General features: G+C 50.9%; 1 protein-coding gene across 1 annotated transcript in view; it reads right to left on the minus strand.

The window, feature by feature from the left end:
* Nucleotides 1-16,863, minus strand: part of CACNA1S (calcium voltage-gated channel subunit alpha1 S) — a 90,042-nt gene that overhangs the window by 33,512 nt on the left and 39,667 nt on the right. The window contains exons 11-22 of the mRNA XM_049858100.1: nucleotides 12,182-12,407; nucleotides 10,854-11,061; nucleotides 9,717-9,837; nucleotides 8,737-8,851; nucleotides 7,419-7,512; nucleotides 6,658-6,727; nucleotides 4,042-4,174; nucleotides 3,117-3,246; nucleotides 2,735-2,794; nucleotides 1,683-1,789; nucleotides 857-944; nucleotides 541-648 (exon numbers count right to left, since the gene is read on the minus strand). Coding sequence (XP_049714057.1) covers nucleotides 541-648; nucleotides 857-944; nucleotides 1,683-1,789; nucleotides 2,735-2,794; nucleotides 3,117-3,246; nucleotides 4,042-4,174; nucleotides 6,658-6,727; nucleotides 7,419-7,512; nucleotides 8,737-8,851; nucleotides 9,717-9,837; nucleotides 10,854-11,061; nucleotides 12,182-12,407 — 1,460 coding nt within the window. The remainder of the gene's footprint in view (nucleotides 1-540; nucleotides 649-856; nucleotides 945-1,682; nucleotides 1,790-2,734; nucleotides 2,795-3,116; nucleotides 3,247-4,041; nucleotides 4,175-6,657; nucleotides 6,728-7,418; nucleotides 7,513-8,736; nucleotides 8,852-9,716; nucleotides 9,838-10,853; nucleotides 11,062-12,181; nucleotides 12,408-16,863) is intronic.

Genomic DNA, 16,863 nt, shown 5'->3' on the forward strand with positions numbered 1-16,863 from the left:
GAGCAAAGGCCCTGAACCACTGCAGGGGCTCGCAGGAAGGCGGTTCCTTGACAGCTGGAAGCCCTGAGGGTCTAACAGAGAGCGAATATGGGGGCAGAGCAGTGTCAGCAGATTGAGGGAGCACAGGCCTGGAGGGGCAACACCGGATCTAGACCAAGACAGCTTAGCCTCAAAACCTTGGGCATGTAAGGATGTCTGTTACCACAATGTGGTGCTCTGTTTGCTTAGGAGGAACCCCTGGGTTGTGCAAATGATTAACATGCTCAGCCACTAACCAAAAGTTTGGAGATTCCAGTCCATCCACAGGTACCTCAGAAGAAAGGCCTGCTGATTTATTTCCAAGAAACCAGTCATCGAGAATGCTTTGGAGCACAGTTCTATTCTGACACGTATGGGTCGCCATGAGTTGGGCTGACTTGATGGCAACAGGTGGTGGTTGCTTAGAGGAGGGTACAGACAGGCTCTTGCCTTGGGCTGCCAGCTGAGCACCAGTGCTGGGGAGGAGAGGGGAGGTTGCCCGGGATGGTGGCAGGGCCTCACCTTGAAGAGCTGGACGCCGATGCAGGCGAAAATGAACTGCAGGAGGGTGGTGACCAGGACGATGTTCCCGATGGTGCGGATGGCCACGAACACACATTGCACCACGTGCTGGAGAAGGCGGGAGGGGCCGGTGGGGGTTGGCCAGGTCCGCACCGACCCCCAGCCCCAGCTATCTCAGCCAAGTCTGCTTCCTGGCTGTCCCAGCCTCATCCTTGGGCCTGGCTCGGCTGAGGACATGGACAGGTGCCCCAGCTCTGGTGGTTTCTGTACTTAGTTGCCAGCAGCCCTCCTCTTCCTGCCCCGGCACCCCTCTCACCTTCAACCCTTTGGCTCTGTTGATGGCTCGGAGGGGTCGGAGCACCCTCAGCACCCTCAGGATCTTTACCACAGAGATGGTGCTGGACCTGGGGAGGCAGCAGAGGAGTGAGGGCTGAGGGCAGGGAGCACTCCACCTGCCTCCTACCGCTAGCTGTTTCCACAGACGCTGCGTTTCTGCTGAAAGCATGCCCATCTTCCCCTGCCCTTTCCCTCAGACTGTACACATGGGTCCCTGTTGCTGTTGTTAGCTGCCTTTGAGTTAGACCCTAACTTACAGCAACCCAAGCACAATGGAATAAAATGCTGTCCAGTCCTGTACCATGCCTGCGATCAGTTGTGGATTGGACCGTTGTGATCCACAGGGTTTCCACTGGCTGATTTTCAGAAGTAGATCACCAGGCCTTTCATCCCAGCATGTGCCTTACCCCAGGGTAAAGCATCTTCCTCATAACTTGGCTAGGGTGCTCACTGGCGGGTTATGCAGCACGGTAAGTGCTTCCTCTCTGAACAGTATAGGTTCTGTCTCTTCCATCAGACTGGAAGCTACCCAAAGGCAGGGGCTGTGCTCCCCACCAAATAGCTGGGGGTTGCTTTCTACCCCCTGACTCCTCTCACAGTCTCCAAGACAATTCTGTCCTCTTTGTATTGTCACTGCAGCCCAGCAGGTAAGGACCTGTCCCCTTCTCCCCAACCAATGGCCCTAAGAGACCCTCCTCTAGTGGCATGGTGCCCACCAATAAATGGTGGATGGGGTTCCTGCTCTGAGGCCCTGGCATGGAGTGAAAGTAGGCTTCACGCCCAGGCTGGCCCCTGTCACTGCTCACTCAAGTCCCATGGAGATGAGGGACACGGCCACTACCACCAGGTCCAGGATGTTGAAATAGTTCCGGCAAAAGGAGCCCTTGTGCAGGAAGACACCGAAGGTTGTCATCTGTGGAGAAAGAAGCAGCATCCTGGGTGGCCTGTACCCCCGCCCCCCTTGGCCCCCTATGTATCCCAGCCCAAAGGGGCCACTTTCTCCTTTCCGAACATTCCCAGACTCGCCTACACTGATGCATTTGCTATTGTACTGTCCACCTGCGCTGCCCCTGCTATCACTGTCTAATGAAATCCTAACCAATTTTAAGGTCTAACTCTAATGCCATCACCTCCATGAAGTCCTCCTTGACCTTGGGGAAGCCACTATCTCCTGATGGTCAACTCCTTTAATAGTCCCATGATTTTATACCACAGCCTGCTCTGGATCTGTTCCTTGTGAATGGCTACTCTCTCCTCTCCTCATTCATGTATGTGAAGGCTGGGGCTACTCTGCAGTAGATGGCTCCTCCCTCCTCCACCCAGAGCCCCAAGATGACTTGAACCTCTGTGCCCACTGAAAGCTTGGGTGAGTGGTGACGTGCTTTGGCAGGGGGTAGTGGGAGGGCCGTGAGAGGGCAGAGCTTCCAGCCTGGGGCAATGGTCACTTCTCTGGGACTCCTGGAGAGAGAGGCCCTTCCAGTCATTAGTAATGAAGATCTAGGGACAAATCACAGTTCCCCAGGTCTACTCTTAAGCTGTTCTGCCTTCAGTGTGGAAGAAAGAGTCTGAGGCTTCACAGACATGGATTGTGCTCTGCTGAGAGGTGGGCAAGCTACAGGTTGGTTGTACCTCAGGTATGCACCCAGCCACCCACTCACACACTCATTCCAGCCAATAAGCCAAAGGCCCACCTGGCCTCCCAGGCCCCATGATTCTCTCCCTTCTGCCCCCCATCTTTATTGTACTCCTCCCCTTCCCTGCCAACCCCAGCCCTTGTGTGAGTTCGGCATGTGGAAGTCGAAGCCACATCAGGCATGCCTGGTTCCCTGGCCCAGGGCTGTCCAGAGCCTTCACGCACCTTGAGGATAATCTCCACAGTGAAAACAGAGGTGAACACGATGTCAAAATACTCAAGGATCTGAGGACAGAGTGAGGGTCACACAGGAGGGGAGAGAAGCAGTGAGAGGAAGGATAGAGTAATGCTATCTTCCTCCTCCTCCTCAGCATCGTCATTGTCACCAAAAGCCAGGAGGGACAGCCTGTCTGGGCCACATGCTATGACAACACTGTCAGAAGGAGTGGTTCGGGCAGGCTGGGGCCTCAAGGAGCTTAAACTCTAAGAAACTCTGATGCCTGCATAGAGGAAACAGCTGAACTCTGAGCACCAGAGTGAGGCATGGCTGTGGCCGAGGCCTCAGTGGGGGAGCGAGCTGTGCCTACAGAGGCGGTGCGGCCATCACCTGGTTCCTGACAGATTTCACCCGGATGGGGTCCTCAGCCGCCAGGGCAGCACTGCTAAGCAGGATGAAAAGCAAGATGAAGTTGGTGAACCAGGTGGCGTTGACAATGCGGTGACACAGGACACGGATCCTGGTGGGGCAGGGAAGGGTAGTCAGGGCAGCTGTGAGCTACTGGACCTCAGACCCCATCAGCTTCTGTCCTGCAGAGGGACAACAGGCCTCCCCCATTCCCACCTCCCATGTGTCAGCGGAGAAGTATTGCTTTGCATCTGGATGGTCCTCTGGCTGGACATGCAGGGGGTCCTTGTGCCCTATCCTGTCCCTGCCTCCTGCAGCCTTAGCTGCATCTCCCAACCAAGCCCCTGCACCACCTGCCCACCCCGCTAATATACCACCACCATCCTATGGTCTCCGACCAAAACAAAGGGACAGACTCATCTCTATCCACAAGGAAGACAGATAAAACTTGGTGAAGACTATATTAAAACAAAACAAACCAATTGCCATCAAGTCAATTTGGACTCACAGTCTGTGTATATTTTGAAGTGTAAAACTGCGAAGCCAATAAAAACTACAGCTTCCCCCTTTCTGCTGTCTCCCACCGTCTCTTCTTACCTGCCAACCCTCCTCCTAGCTTCTGGCCACGTTCATTGGCCTCTTGCTCTTATGCCCTTGTCCCTCAGATAGGAACCAATAAACACAGTCCGTCTTAGGTGAAAGTAACTAATAAGGCTTAAAGCATTACTTCTCCCAGAGATACTACCATTTTAAAAAGGACACAGGTCTTAAGGTAAAGGAATGAGTTTCTCATGGTGTAGTCATAGACACAGAGACTCAGGAGGAGGAAATCTCTTTAGGACAGAGAAGCAGGCCTCTCTGACAGCCCTATCAATCACCCTGCACAGTATTGGCAGGCACCACCCACTTATTGGTGGGGCTGAAGATGAAGAAGGAGCTGGCTTCTGGAATGGGCACTGCCTTCTCCTTCAGCTGCAGCTCAGCCAGGGGACGTGGTCGGGGGCTCACTGGGATCTCGGGCTCATCTTCCTCATCATCCCCTGTGGGGAGAGGGGGAGAGAGAAATTGGGGGTGTCTTCCCATACCTTGCTGCTCTCCTGGCTTCTGTGTTGAGCCCTCCTATTAGCCCGGAATGCAGCCAGCACACAGTGGTACCAGGCCAGTGTGGGCATAAGGACGTTGGCAGGGTCTGGTCCATGCATATTCTTGTCCCCCCTCCCCCTAGTCAGCAGATTTGAGCTGGCAGGGGTGGATAGGACAGGCCCAGAACCTTCCAGAAGTGGGCCTAGGAGCCAGCCAGGGAACCTTGCTGCTGCATCTTTTGCCTCAGGTCCAGGCCCACCTGCACCACCTCAAATCTCATAGGTGGAGGGCAGGAGTTGGACCCCACTTCAGGTGAGGAGACCTGAGTTGTGGTCCTGGCTCTGCCACTAACTTGCTGAGTCCCTTCCCGTGGCCGAGCTTCACTTTCCCAGTTTCTGAAACCAACGCCGGGCAGGACGGTTATTGGAATAAGCGAACTCTAAGGCTCTCTTCTGGCCTAGGATCCTAAAAATAATCATTTTCAGAGAGGAACTCCCAGCATGAAAAAAAAAAAATCAGTATTTCTTGAGCTTCAGCCAATCCCCAGTACCATGCCAGGTAAGGGAGGGGGCGGTGGTAGAAGAAGGAGAGATGGACACTCCAGGCACATTTGTAGGGTCTCAGGGCCTTGTGGGAACTGAACGTCTGAGGTCCTCAGTTCCAGGGTGGGAGATCTAGTGATGAGGCTGGGGGGCCCTGTCTAATGTTGGGGTGCTCCTCCTCTTACAAGTACTAGCCCAGCCCTCGGCTCCTTCAGCCTATCCACCCCACCTTCTTCCTACCCCTAGCTGGCCATGGCCTTCCGTGGTTATCCTGAACTGATGGAGACACTCAGAGTCACCCTTCCAGCTGCGGGGTTCTCAGCTCCACTGGAATCACATGCTGGTTCTCAGGAACCTGACTGCTTTCTTCTTCCTCAGAATGAGCATCTCGACATGTCAAGGCCCCAGAGGCACACTTTATGCTCAATCACAGGGACACATTCTTAGTTAACACATTTGCTTTCTTTTTTCCCTTAGTTCATACTTCCTCAGTCTATGCCCGTTTTGTAAATTGTTTCCACATATCTTTTGTTGTAGGCCATTTCAAATCATTTTCAGAGAGAGCCAGGATATAAACCAACATATTCGATCCCCTTGGTAAGACCTTTCTTCCAATGGCCCGGCCCACAGGCCCTCTACCCTCCTGGCTTCTTCTGGCTTCTTCTTTCCAGCCCTTCCCCTCCCCCTAAGGCCCTTCCAACGTTATTAGTCTTGTCTACACCAGCTCTGTTCCCCATACTTCACTGTGTAAAATCACTTACTCAGCACTGTGCCATTTATAGCACAAAAAGTCCCCCTGGAGCTCAGGGGCACTGGAGAAAACAGATGCTAATCAGCTGATTCCACAATAGACATAGAAAGGCATCAGTGGCCCAGTGCTCTGCAGGACCCAGGAGCGAGCAGAGAGAGAACCTGAGCACCCTTGGGCACCAGGTCTCTCTCGTCCGGGCAGCCTTTTCAGATGAATACAGCCTGGTTCTGCTCACTCTGTTTGTTCCTCTCCTTGAACAGGAGTTTCTGCAGCAGCCACTGGTTATTTGCATTTAGAAATGTTTGTAATTTGTCCATGGCTGTGTCTTATCCATCCTCCCACCCCCTCCTTTCATTGTCTCCTTCTTTCAGATTTTCCCACAATGCCAGTCGTGGTTCTCCTCAACCCTGTGTCAGTCCAGCCCCCAGCCCTGCCCGACACGGGATGGTGACTAGTCTGCCCCAACTCCAGCACCACTTAGATGGCACGCCTTCCTTTACCGTCTGTCCTGCGCTGCTGGTATGGAAGACATGTGTGCCCACGAGCCTCTGTGCTCCGTGAAAATAGAGTCCTCAGCACGGAAGCACGTAGCTGGCACTCAATAAATACTTGCTGAATTAAATGGAAATGAAGTGTGTAGATTTTTCTATAGTGTGTGCTGCGGGAAAGGCAGGCTAGGAGATGGCTTATGTTCAAGGCTAGGTACAGGAGGGATGTCTTCAGTATCATGAACTCCTCATGGAGGGGTCGATGTAGCGGGACACACAAGAGATAGTCCCTGGGGAAAATTCAACATCAGTATTGTTGTTGTTGTTAGCTCCGTGACCCATGCACAATGGGATCGGACCATTGTGATCCATAAGGTTTTCACCGGCTGATTTTTGGAAGGAGATCTCCAGGCCTTTCTTCTTCATCTGTCTTAGTCTGGAAGCTCTGTTGAAACCCGTTTAGCATTATAACAACACACAAGCCTCCACTGAGGGACAGGCGGTGGCTGCGCACGAGGTGCATTGGCTGGGAATCAAATTCTGGTCTTCTGCATGGAAGGCAAGAGTTCTACCACTGAACCACCACTGTTCCCTGACACCAGCACACCCCTTCCACTGTCCCCGGATCCCTGCTCCCGCCCAGGCTCCAGAACCCTCACCTGGGAAGTCAGCCGAGGGGTAAGGGTCCTTCACCTCATTAACGTTAGATTCAAACTCATCGATTTTCAGCTGTAGGAAGAAACACAATGAAGATGAACACAAAAGCTTTAGTTTCCATTTATTAAGCCAATGCGGGCTTCCTCATTTAATCCTCCGTACAGCCTGAAGGATAGGTAATATTATGATCTTTACTGTTTTACAAATGAGAAAGGCCTAGAAAGATCAGACAACTCGCCCAGGCAGAGTTCAGACCTAAGCCCGGCAGTCTGAGTCTGTCTTCTCTGTGTCTCTGCTTGGTTCTCTGGAAGAGAGCTGAGCTCCTCAGACCAGCATCCTCAGCCTCTCTGGAACCCAGTTCCCCAACCCTTTAAGCTGTGCTTCCTCAGCTTCTGGGAAAATGAGCTGAGACAGCCTGGAATAAGTGGGCTGGGGCTGGAAATGGTGGGAAGAACACCTGGGCCCTTCAGAAACAGTGGGCGTCAGGTTGGGAGGGAGTTTCCTCCTTGTTCTGGGATGGGAAGCTGAGACTCTGAAGAAGAAGTCAAGTCCCAGATAGGGGGCCTCTGTGGCTCTCAGTAGAAAGGATTCTGTAGAGAAGCTAAGCCACTGACTCTCCTTCTGCTCAGAGTAGAGGTGGATCCCCTCACTTCCCTTACCTTCCAACCCACCCTGCCAGCACCCTAAGGCACAGGGGTGAACCAGGGGACTTTTGGAGGTCCTCGCATCCTACCTCTGAAAGCATTCCATGTGATGTGCTCACCTTGGCAGTTGTGGGGATGCCCTCACCCTTGGGTTTCTGTTCCAGCTTCTTGGCCAAAATTGACTTCTCCTCCTCTGACTTGTCTGGGAGACCCCTGAGTCAGAAAAACAAGACAACCTAAAGTGGAGACTCAACCAGAAAGTTCTTGGGGTTTCTGCTCAGCCTGAAAACACCCTCAGGGAGACCCCACACCAAGGGCTCCAAGGGCTTCGTGGAGGAAGGTGCACCTTTGGCCATCAAGTGGCTATACATCCGGACACGTCCTTTCTCTGTGATGAGAAGGCGTGATGCACATCTGGGTTTTGGATTGGCGAATGGGTAGAAAGCAGGTTTGCACCTAGTTCATAAACAATTCTCAGCGTGGTTTGGTCCAAGACTGGGCTCAACTCTGTGGAAATGTCTTAGGAAATGTCTGGACTCCATTTCTGGTCTCTCCTATTCTCTTCTTAACTTTCCTTCACCAGGACTGGGTATCCCATTCCTGCACGTGTGGGCACTAGAGGGAGCAGGCCTTTGTCTAGAGCAGAGGTACTCAAATGTGGTCCTCCAACCAGCAATATGGTCACACCTGGGAGCTTGTAAGAAATGGCAGCAGCTCGGTCCCACCCGAGAACCACTGAACCACAATCTGCATTCTAACAAGATCCCCAGTGGCTCATTTGTGTGCTAGAGTTTGAGAAACAGCCAACCAGTCCTGATTTCACTCCCAGGGAGTAGTTCCAAAACCGCAGCTGGAGAGAACTATAAAGGACCTGAGAAATCAACCCCACTTCACAGATGAGATGCCTGAGGCTCAGCGAAGGGACAGTATTCCCTCCGAGAAGCGCAGTGACTCAGCGGCAGGCCTGCACGGAGAATCCCTAGAGCCCTTCGCCAAGGTACACTGGCCCAGCCCGGCCGGCTCTGACAACATGTTTCCTGGTGCAAACGGTTAACATACTCAGCTGCTAACCCAGAAGTTGGGAGTTCCAGTCCACCCAGAGGTGCATCAGAAGAAAGGCCCGGTGATCTACTTCCAAAAACTGTGCCATTGAAAACCCCATGGAGCACAGTCTAGTCTGAACCACATGGGGTCACTGCAGCTCGATGGCGACTTTTTTTTTTCATCTAAGTGGGATGATTTCCTCTTTGAACTTAGAGAAACGTTTCCCCTCATAGAACTTTTTTTTTTTTTTCATAGAACTTAGAGTCCCTGGATGTCCACAGTGTCATGGTCCTGCTCCTCAGGCTACTGGGAGGCATCTGCCCAGGGCTGGGAGCCTGCAGCCATGGAGGAGCACTGCAGACCCCCCGCCCCAGCTGAGAACACAACACTCACTTGGACATCTTCCTGCGTTTCTTCTCCTCAGCCTTGGCCTTCTGGGCGGAAGTCAGGCTCTCCGCCTCGGCCAGGTTGTCCACAGCAATGGCCAGGAAGACGTTGAGCAAGATGTCTGAAGGGGTCCAGCTCAGGAGCCTCAGGTTGTGGGTGAAAGGGCAACCTCCCAACAGGAGTGCCACCCTGTCTGCGTGTTGGCAGGACCTGAACCCATTACCATTGAAGTCCCTCTTGCCTGAGCTTCCCCATAGGAGGGTATGGGGCCAGGGATGTGGATGTGAATCTTCAGAGACAGCTGCCTGCAGAGGATGCCCATGATGGGGCCTGAATCCACTATGGCCTTTGAATCCCACCACTTCCCGTCCAGAGCCCAGCCTTTCACCAGGAGCTGCGTGTGAGGCCAGAGAAACACTGCAAGTGAGGACCATGCTCGGCATACACGTTAGCTCAGCGAACAATGGTTCCCTCCCTTCTCACCACTACCTATAATGTCACATTCCAAGGTGCCCTTAGGCACAACCAGCTTTCTGTGGCCCCATCTACTTCACCCTCCCATCTCATCTCTCGGCCTGTCCTAGCTTAGACTATCTGGCCCCAGTGTTCAAACTGACCACCCATGGCCATAAGACCCTGGTTTCTCCGACAGCCTCCAAATCTTTGCACCAGACTGTCCCACCAACTTTACCACTATCACCCAAATCCCACCCTTCCCCTACCTGCCCCCCCGTTCTCCAATGCTTCTGAGATTAATTCCTCCCACTTCCAACCGATCATACCTGTGAATCTCTAACCTCCTGGATGAGAAGAGTCACCCTTTAGCTGTATCTCCATTTGCTATGTTCTACCTCCATCCCCATGAGCCTGGGAGCTCCCCTCTCACCAGAGCTACCTGGAAAGTGGGCACTTTGACCTTCTTTTTCAGCCCCTCTCCCCACCCCCGTCCCTGAGCTCTTTTCTGCACCCCACTCCCAAGGGGATACAGTTGCCACAGACGAAAAGGATGATGAAATAAATGGACACAAGCATGCCGGGGTAGGATGGCCCGCCGTAGGCCATGATCCCGTTGTACATCATCGAAGTCCAGTCCTCCCCTGTCAGGACCTGGGGAGAGGAGTTGAGGAGTAGAAACACACAGGGGCTGTGAGTCCGCTGTTGGGAGTGTATTGTCCAAAGGCCTCTTCCAATGGTCAGGTTATTCCAGAATTTTCCCCTCCTCCACCTCTCCAACCCTTGGCCCAAGATGCATGGTCACTGCTCCCTCACTGCACCTCTTCCAATGATCTAAAAGCTTATCATTGGCTCTCGAGGGCCAAGGAGGCTGATTGTGGGGTCCCCACTTCCCGTGCTCTGTCCCCAATCCTCAGGCTTAACTGTACTGCCCCTCCCAGGCCTCTTGTCATTCAGCCTCCAGAAAGGATGCGGAATGTCAAGTCCCCTGAAATTCATGATGCCTAGCCAGCCACCAGGCAAATGGGAAAAAGAGAGGGTGGAGATCTCCGCTAGTACCACAAGGTGATGTCACTCTCAACACACAGGTACTGACAATAGAGAAGAATGTTTCTATGGTCTACAGGAAGAAAACACCTCTAGGAGTTCTGGGTTTGGAAGACCTCTCAGGGGTCAACCATGCTTCCTCCGTGGGTGGAGTCTGGTGAATGATTGACTGAGTCATGCTTCCTGGGTGAGAAATGGTTGGCATTTCTCGAGGCTTTCCTGGCCTTGGGAAGGGAGAGTTTTCTTTGTCTAACTGCCCTCAGAGACATGAGTACACCTGGGAGAAAAACACACCTCTGCACTCCCAGCCCACGCAAAGACATTCAGTAAATATCTGTTGAGTCCCACTGGGGCCAGCACTGTGCTAGGCACCAGGGGCAAAGACAAAACAAATTGGGACCGTGCCTAGCCTCAGGAGCTCAGAGTCCTGTGGAGAAGACAGATACACAGCTATTACAATGGAGAGATGCACAGGCGATGCACAGCCCAGAGGGGGACATTGAACTAAAGCCAGAGAGTTGGAGAAGGCTTCCTGGAGGAGGTGATGCCACCCTGATTTTGAAGGACAAGACGCAGCATTCAGCAAGCATGGCGGGGGAGAGGCATGCAGGCCAACAGCCTACCTGGAAGACGCTGATGATGGCTTGGGGGAAGTTGTCGAAGTTGCTGCGCCGCACCTCCACGTCCTCGAAGTCGTACCTGCCCCCAAAGAGCTGCATGCCCAGCAAAGCAAAGATGGTGATGAAGAGGAAGAGCAGCAGCAGCAGGGAGGCAATGGAGCGGACGGAGTTGAGCAGGGATGCGACCAGGTTGCTCAGTGATGTCCAATACCTGAGGGAAGAGGAACAGCAAGGTGGGGGGAGATGAGCCCCTCACACTGTGCTTCATGAAGTCTAGATGGACATTGGAGGAAGACTTGGGACTGATGGATCAGAGGGACAAAGGGCTGCCTGAGGCCTGGAAGGACCTGGATTCATGGCTGCCTCGCCCACTCTTTCCTTTCTCCAGAGCTCTTACCTCTGTTTATAATTTCACATTTGTTAGTGGGACTGTTGATTAGTTTTTGATTAACTTATGGTTCCACCCCCGGACTAAAACTCCATGAGGGTAAGAGTCACTTCTCTCCTGGTACTCCCCTCTCCCCTGTGCCTAGCAGTGCCCAGCTCACACCAAAAAACAAAAAACCCAAACCCGTACCTGTTGAGTTGATTCCAACTCATAGTGATCCTAGAGGATAGAGCAGAACTGCCCCCATAGGGTTTCCAAGGAGCAGCTGGTGGATTCAAACTGCCGAAATCTGGTTAACAACCTGAGCTCTTAACCACTGTACCACCAGGGCCCCGGTTCACACTAACCCGTTGCCATTGAGTCAATTCCAACTCATAGTGACAGTGGTGAAGAGAAGTGGTTGGCTCATCAGTTAAGAGCTTGGCTGCTAAACAAAGGGTTGGCAGTTGGAACCCACCGGCCACTTCCTGGAAACCATATAGGGCAGTTCTACTCTGTCCTACAGGGTTGCTAGGAGTCAGAGTCCACTGGACAGCAACAGGTTTTTGTTTTTTTGTTTTTCTAATGAGTAAACAAATCTCCTGCCACTCTCTCAGTCACATGCAAAATTCCAGGCTTCCCCTTTCATATCCCGTTTGCTTTTCCTCTCCCAGTCTTGCCTTTGTTCTCTTTCCACTGCCCTCTCTCCCCTGTCCTGCCATAAGGCAATAGTAACAGGTGAGAAAGAAAATAGCGAAATGAGGTCAAAGGGGGAGAAGTTATTTCTCTTCTGGAGCATGAAGTTAGTTCAAGGAATGAGAGAAGACTTGGCCCAGGGGCCATCCCTGGACTGGCACAGACCCCAAAAAAAAAAAAAACTAAGACCCTGGGAAATGAGACAGGTGAGCAGATCAGGCTGTGGTGTGCGCACAGAACCTGCAGAGCCCCAGCCCGCCGCCCTCACTTGGTGATCTTGAACAGCCTCAGGAGGCGGATGCAGCGAAGCACAGAAATGCCCAGCGGTGTCATGGCGCCCGACTCCACCAGCAGGATCTCTAGGATGCCGCTGCACACCACGAAGCAGTCAAAGCGGTTGAAGATGGACATGAAGTACTGGTGTAAGCCCAGCCCATACATCTTCATCAGCATCTCGATGGTGAAGAGAGCCAGTAGCACCCGGTTGGCAACGTCTGTGGGGTTGAAAGAGTCAGCACTACTTCAGCATCACTTTCCTTACCTCTTCCTGCCTTCAACATGTTGCCTTGGCAAACCCCACAACCCAGCACGCCCCTACCAGGTTTCCAAGGTCTCAAAGTCCAGTAAAGCCTGGTAAGTTTTTACCCTGGAAGGAACACCAATCTAGATTTCTAAAAGGTTGAACCATATCATACTTAACAGTAAGCGAGCTGTGTTACATTTGAGTTTGTTGAGTAGTGTAGGCTCTGCCACTCCCTCATCACTGTATGCCTCCCTATCTCCTGCTAGAAGAGGTGTCCCTCCGTCTAACCAAAACCAGTCTGTTCACCTATGCTTTGGTCCCCCCACCCATTGTCTCAGAAGCCCCAATGTCAACGATCCTTTCTTTCCTGTACATTTAACTTCGTCCTTTCAAATGGATCCTCCCACTGACATTTTAAAATGTCCAACTCTCTCCCCTGTCCTTCTTTAACTCCTGTCCTAGCCCTCTCCTCTGTCACAGCCGAACTTCTTGAAAGAGTTGTCTATATTGCTCTCTTCCTGTCTTCACACCTGGGGTCCTCCATACCCACCTCCTCCACTCACATCTGTCTGAATTCTCCACCAACACAACTCTCTCCAGAGTCATCAATCACCTCCACGTTGCCAAATCCATGGGACATTTTCATCATCATTTTCCTGACCTACCAGCAGCACTAGACACTGTTCCATTCTCTTGTTCTTTCAAACCCTCTCTTTCCTTGGCTTCTTTGCCACCACATTCTTCTGGATTTCCTCTACTTCTCCTGCTTCTCCTCAGCACCTTCTGCAGATGCATGCTTTATCCAACCACTGACTGCCGGGCTTGAGCCCCAGCCCTTCTCTTTCCTCACTACGTACAGTAAAAAAACAAAAAAACCATTGCTGAGGGGTCGATGCTGACTCACAGCGACCCTACAGGACAGAGTAGAACTGCCCCACAGGGTTTCCAGGGCTGTGATCTTTACAGGAACAGAACGCCACATCTTTCTCCCATGGAGTAGCTGGTGGGTTCAAAGTGCAGACCTTTCAGTTAGCAGCCAAGCACTTAACCACTGTGCCACCAGGGCTCCTTACTGTATGCACTAAACCAAATAACTCATTGCCACTGAGTTGATTCCAGCTCAGAGTAGAACTGCCCCATAGGGTTTCCAAGGAGTAGCCGCTGGATTAAAACTGCCAACCTTTTGGTTAACAGCTGAGCTCTTAAGCACTGCACCACCAGGGCTCCACTGTTTACACTATCCACCACCAGGGCTCCACTGTTTACACTATCCACCACCAGGGCTCCACTGTTTACACTATCCACCACCAAGGCTCCACTGTTTACACTATCCCTGGTAATTTAAGACCACACAATTGCTGTCTCTATGCCCATGACTCTCAGCTTTTTTCTTTTTCCTCTTAATGAAATAGGTCCTATTATTATCCCCATTTCACATAGGAAGAAATAGAGGTTAAATAACTTGCCTAAGGTCACACAGCTAAGCAAATGGCAGAGTCAGGATTCCAAGCCAAGCTCCAAAACCAAAAAATCCGTTTTGTGGAATAGATTCCAACCAACAGAGACCCCATGTGTGTCAGAGTAGAACTGTGCTCCATAGGGTTTTTGAAGGTTGATTTTTCAAAAGCAGATCACCAGGACTTTCTTCCAAGATGTCTCTGGGTAGATTCGAACCTCCAACCTTTTGGTTAGCAGCTGAGCTTGTAACTCCAAAAAAAAAAAAAAAAAAAAAAACCCAAGCCTTTTGCTGTAGAGTCAATTCCGACTCATAGTGACCCTACAGGACAGAGTAGAACTGCCCCATCGGGTTTCCAAGGAGCAGCTGGTGGATTCAAACTGCCGATCTTTTGGTTAGCAGCCAACCTCTTAACCACTGTGCCACCAGGGCTCCAAAGTCTCCTCTTAATCATTACGTGACACCACCTCCTGCTAGGCTCAGAGCGCTGGCTCCTGCCGATGCTTCGCACCCTGGAAGATCACGATGAGAATGCAGTAACAGTTTTTTAGATTATTCCCCAAATCAATACCTGAGCCAATTTTTGTTTTTTCAAGTAAGCCTCAAACTAGGAATAGGGTTGCCAGATAAAATACAGGAGCCCAGCAAACTTTAACTCCCTTGAACCCAACACACAATTCCTTAGCGTAAGTGTTTCCCATTTAATATTTGGGACACACATACTAAAAAACCATTTGCTAACTGTAGCTCAAATTCAACTGGACATCTGTCTTAGTTATCTAGTGCTGCTATAACAGAAATACCACAAGTGGATGGCTTTAACAAACAGAGGTTTATTCTCTCACAGTCTAGTAGGCTAGAAGTTCGAATTAAGGGTGCCAGTTCCAGGGGAAGGCTTTCTTTCTCTGTCGGTTCTGGAGGAAGGTCCTTGTCATCAATATTCCTCTGGTCTAGGAGCTTCTCAGCACAGGGACCCCAGGTCCAAAGGATGCACTCTGCTCCTGGCACCACTTTCTTGGTGGTATGAGGTTCTTCTATCTCTCTGCTGGCTTCTCTTTTTTACATCTCAAAAGAGATTGACTCAAGATACAACCTAATCTTGGAGATTGAATCCTGCCTCATTAACATAAAAAAAATCCTGCCTCGTTAACATCATACACCCACACACACACACCGGTTGCTGTTGAGTTGATTCCAACTCATAGTGACCCTATAAGACAAGGCAGAACCGCCCCATAGAGTTTCCAAGGAGCCCTTGGTGGATCTTAACTGTCGAACTTTCGGTTAGCAGCCGGAGCTCTTAACCACTATGTCATAGATGTAGGATTTACAACACATAGGAGAATCACATCGGATGACAAAATGGAGAACCACACAGTACTGGGAATCACATTTTGAGGGGACACAATTCAATCCATAACAGCATCCTACATTCCTTCTGCTCTAGACTCTCGGGTTTTGATTCCTCAGCTCAAACCTCTCCTCTGAATCCCAAGCCCATTTTTCCATCTGCCTCTTGGACATCTCTGTTTGGATGTCTCAAAGACACCTCAAATTCAACATGCCCGAGACCAAGTTGATGACACTGTCCACCCCCCCAGCCCTCCCCCCGACCCCAGTGCCTGGTCATTGACCATCTTCCTCATTTCAGTAAGTGGGACTACCACCCGTTGGTCTGCATAGGCCAGAAACCTCAGATTCACCTTTGACCCGTCTTGGAGGGCAGTGTCTACGTTTTGTCGACATTTGGTCATTGATAAGGGCACATTTAAGGAGTTCTCCAGACAGACTGACTGCAATGAATGAAGGAAGAGATGGATACAGCTGATCTGTAGTTTCATTTCCTATCTTCTTCCCATAGAAAAAAAGTCTTTATTCTATTTATTTTTATCTTTTATCTCCTTCATCATTTTAAACGTAGTCTCTTTTATACGGTTCTATTATATTTATTATATTGGGTTTCTGGGGATGCTAGCTCCTGTTGGTTGTGCCTTATTTGGTTTGCAATGTTTTTTATTTTGAGTTCATCTTTAGGAACCACTTTTCCTTGCAGGAATTCTGTATGCCTTGGGTTGAGAAGCCTCCTTAAAGAGTGGCTTGTGTTTGCTTCTGTTGGGCAGCCTAGGCATTTCACTTTCCTGAGACTAGTTTTTATGTTACTATCTTGACTTAGGAGCCCTGGTGGTGAAGTGGTTAAGTGCTTGGCTGCTAACCAAAGGTCAGTGGTTCAAACCCCTCAGGGGTTCCTAGGGAGAAAGATGCGGCATTATGCTTCCATAAAGATTTACAGCCTTTGAAACCCTATAGGGCAGTTCTGCTCTGTCCTACAGGGTTACTATGAGTCAGAATTGACTTGACAGCAGTGGTTTTGATTTTTGGTTAGGATTCCTGCACCATGAAGGGTATTTCGAATTGAACCCCATATCCATACAGGATATAGCCTGGGATTTTGATTTTTCACTTGAAATATTTTTCTTTCCTCCCAGAGCCTCCAGCAGGGATAAACTTCTAAGCTCCTTCCTCAGCTCAGTGGGCAGTGAGACTTTTGTCTCCCTTATGCAGGGGGCAGGCCTCCCAGAGTCCTGGCTCTACACAGGACATCTGTTACAGCTCCCTCACCTCATGCAGCCCAGGGCCCTGTCTCCTGAACCTGCATAGGCTTTAAGGGCCCAAACCCCACCCCTTAGAGTCTAGGCCTAGGTCTAAAAATGTCCCTGGAAGTCAGCTCATGAACTCACCACTCTAGCTTTGGGTAGCCTTTTTGTTTATGTCAACCAGAGGCTTCCTCATCTTTCTTTGAAATATTGTTATTTTAATTTTTGCAGCATTGCTAGATGTTTGGAGGGGCATTTGGTTCGGACCACATGTTTTTGGGACTGGTTCTCCTTTTCTCTTAACCTACTCCTTGTCACATGGTCCCTAAGTGGTGCGAACTATCTACGCTCAACTACTAAGCTAAAGGTTGGCAGTA

The sequence above is a fragment of the Elephas maximus genome, chromosome 18 (genome assembly GCF_024166365.1).
Source record: "Elephas maximus indicus isolate mEleMax1 chromosome 18, mEleMax1 primary haplotype, whole genome shotgun sequence".
In the NCBI taxonomy this organism is placed as follows: domain Eukaryota; kingdom Metazoa; phylum Chordata; class Mammalia; order Proboscidea; family Elephantidae; genus Elephas; species Elephas maximus.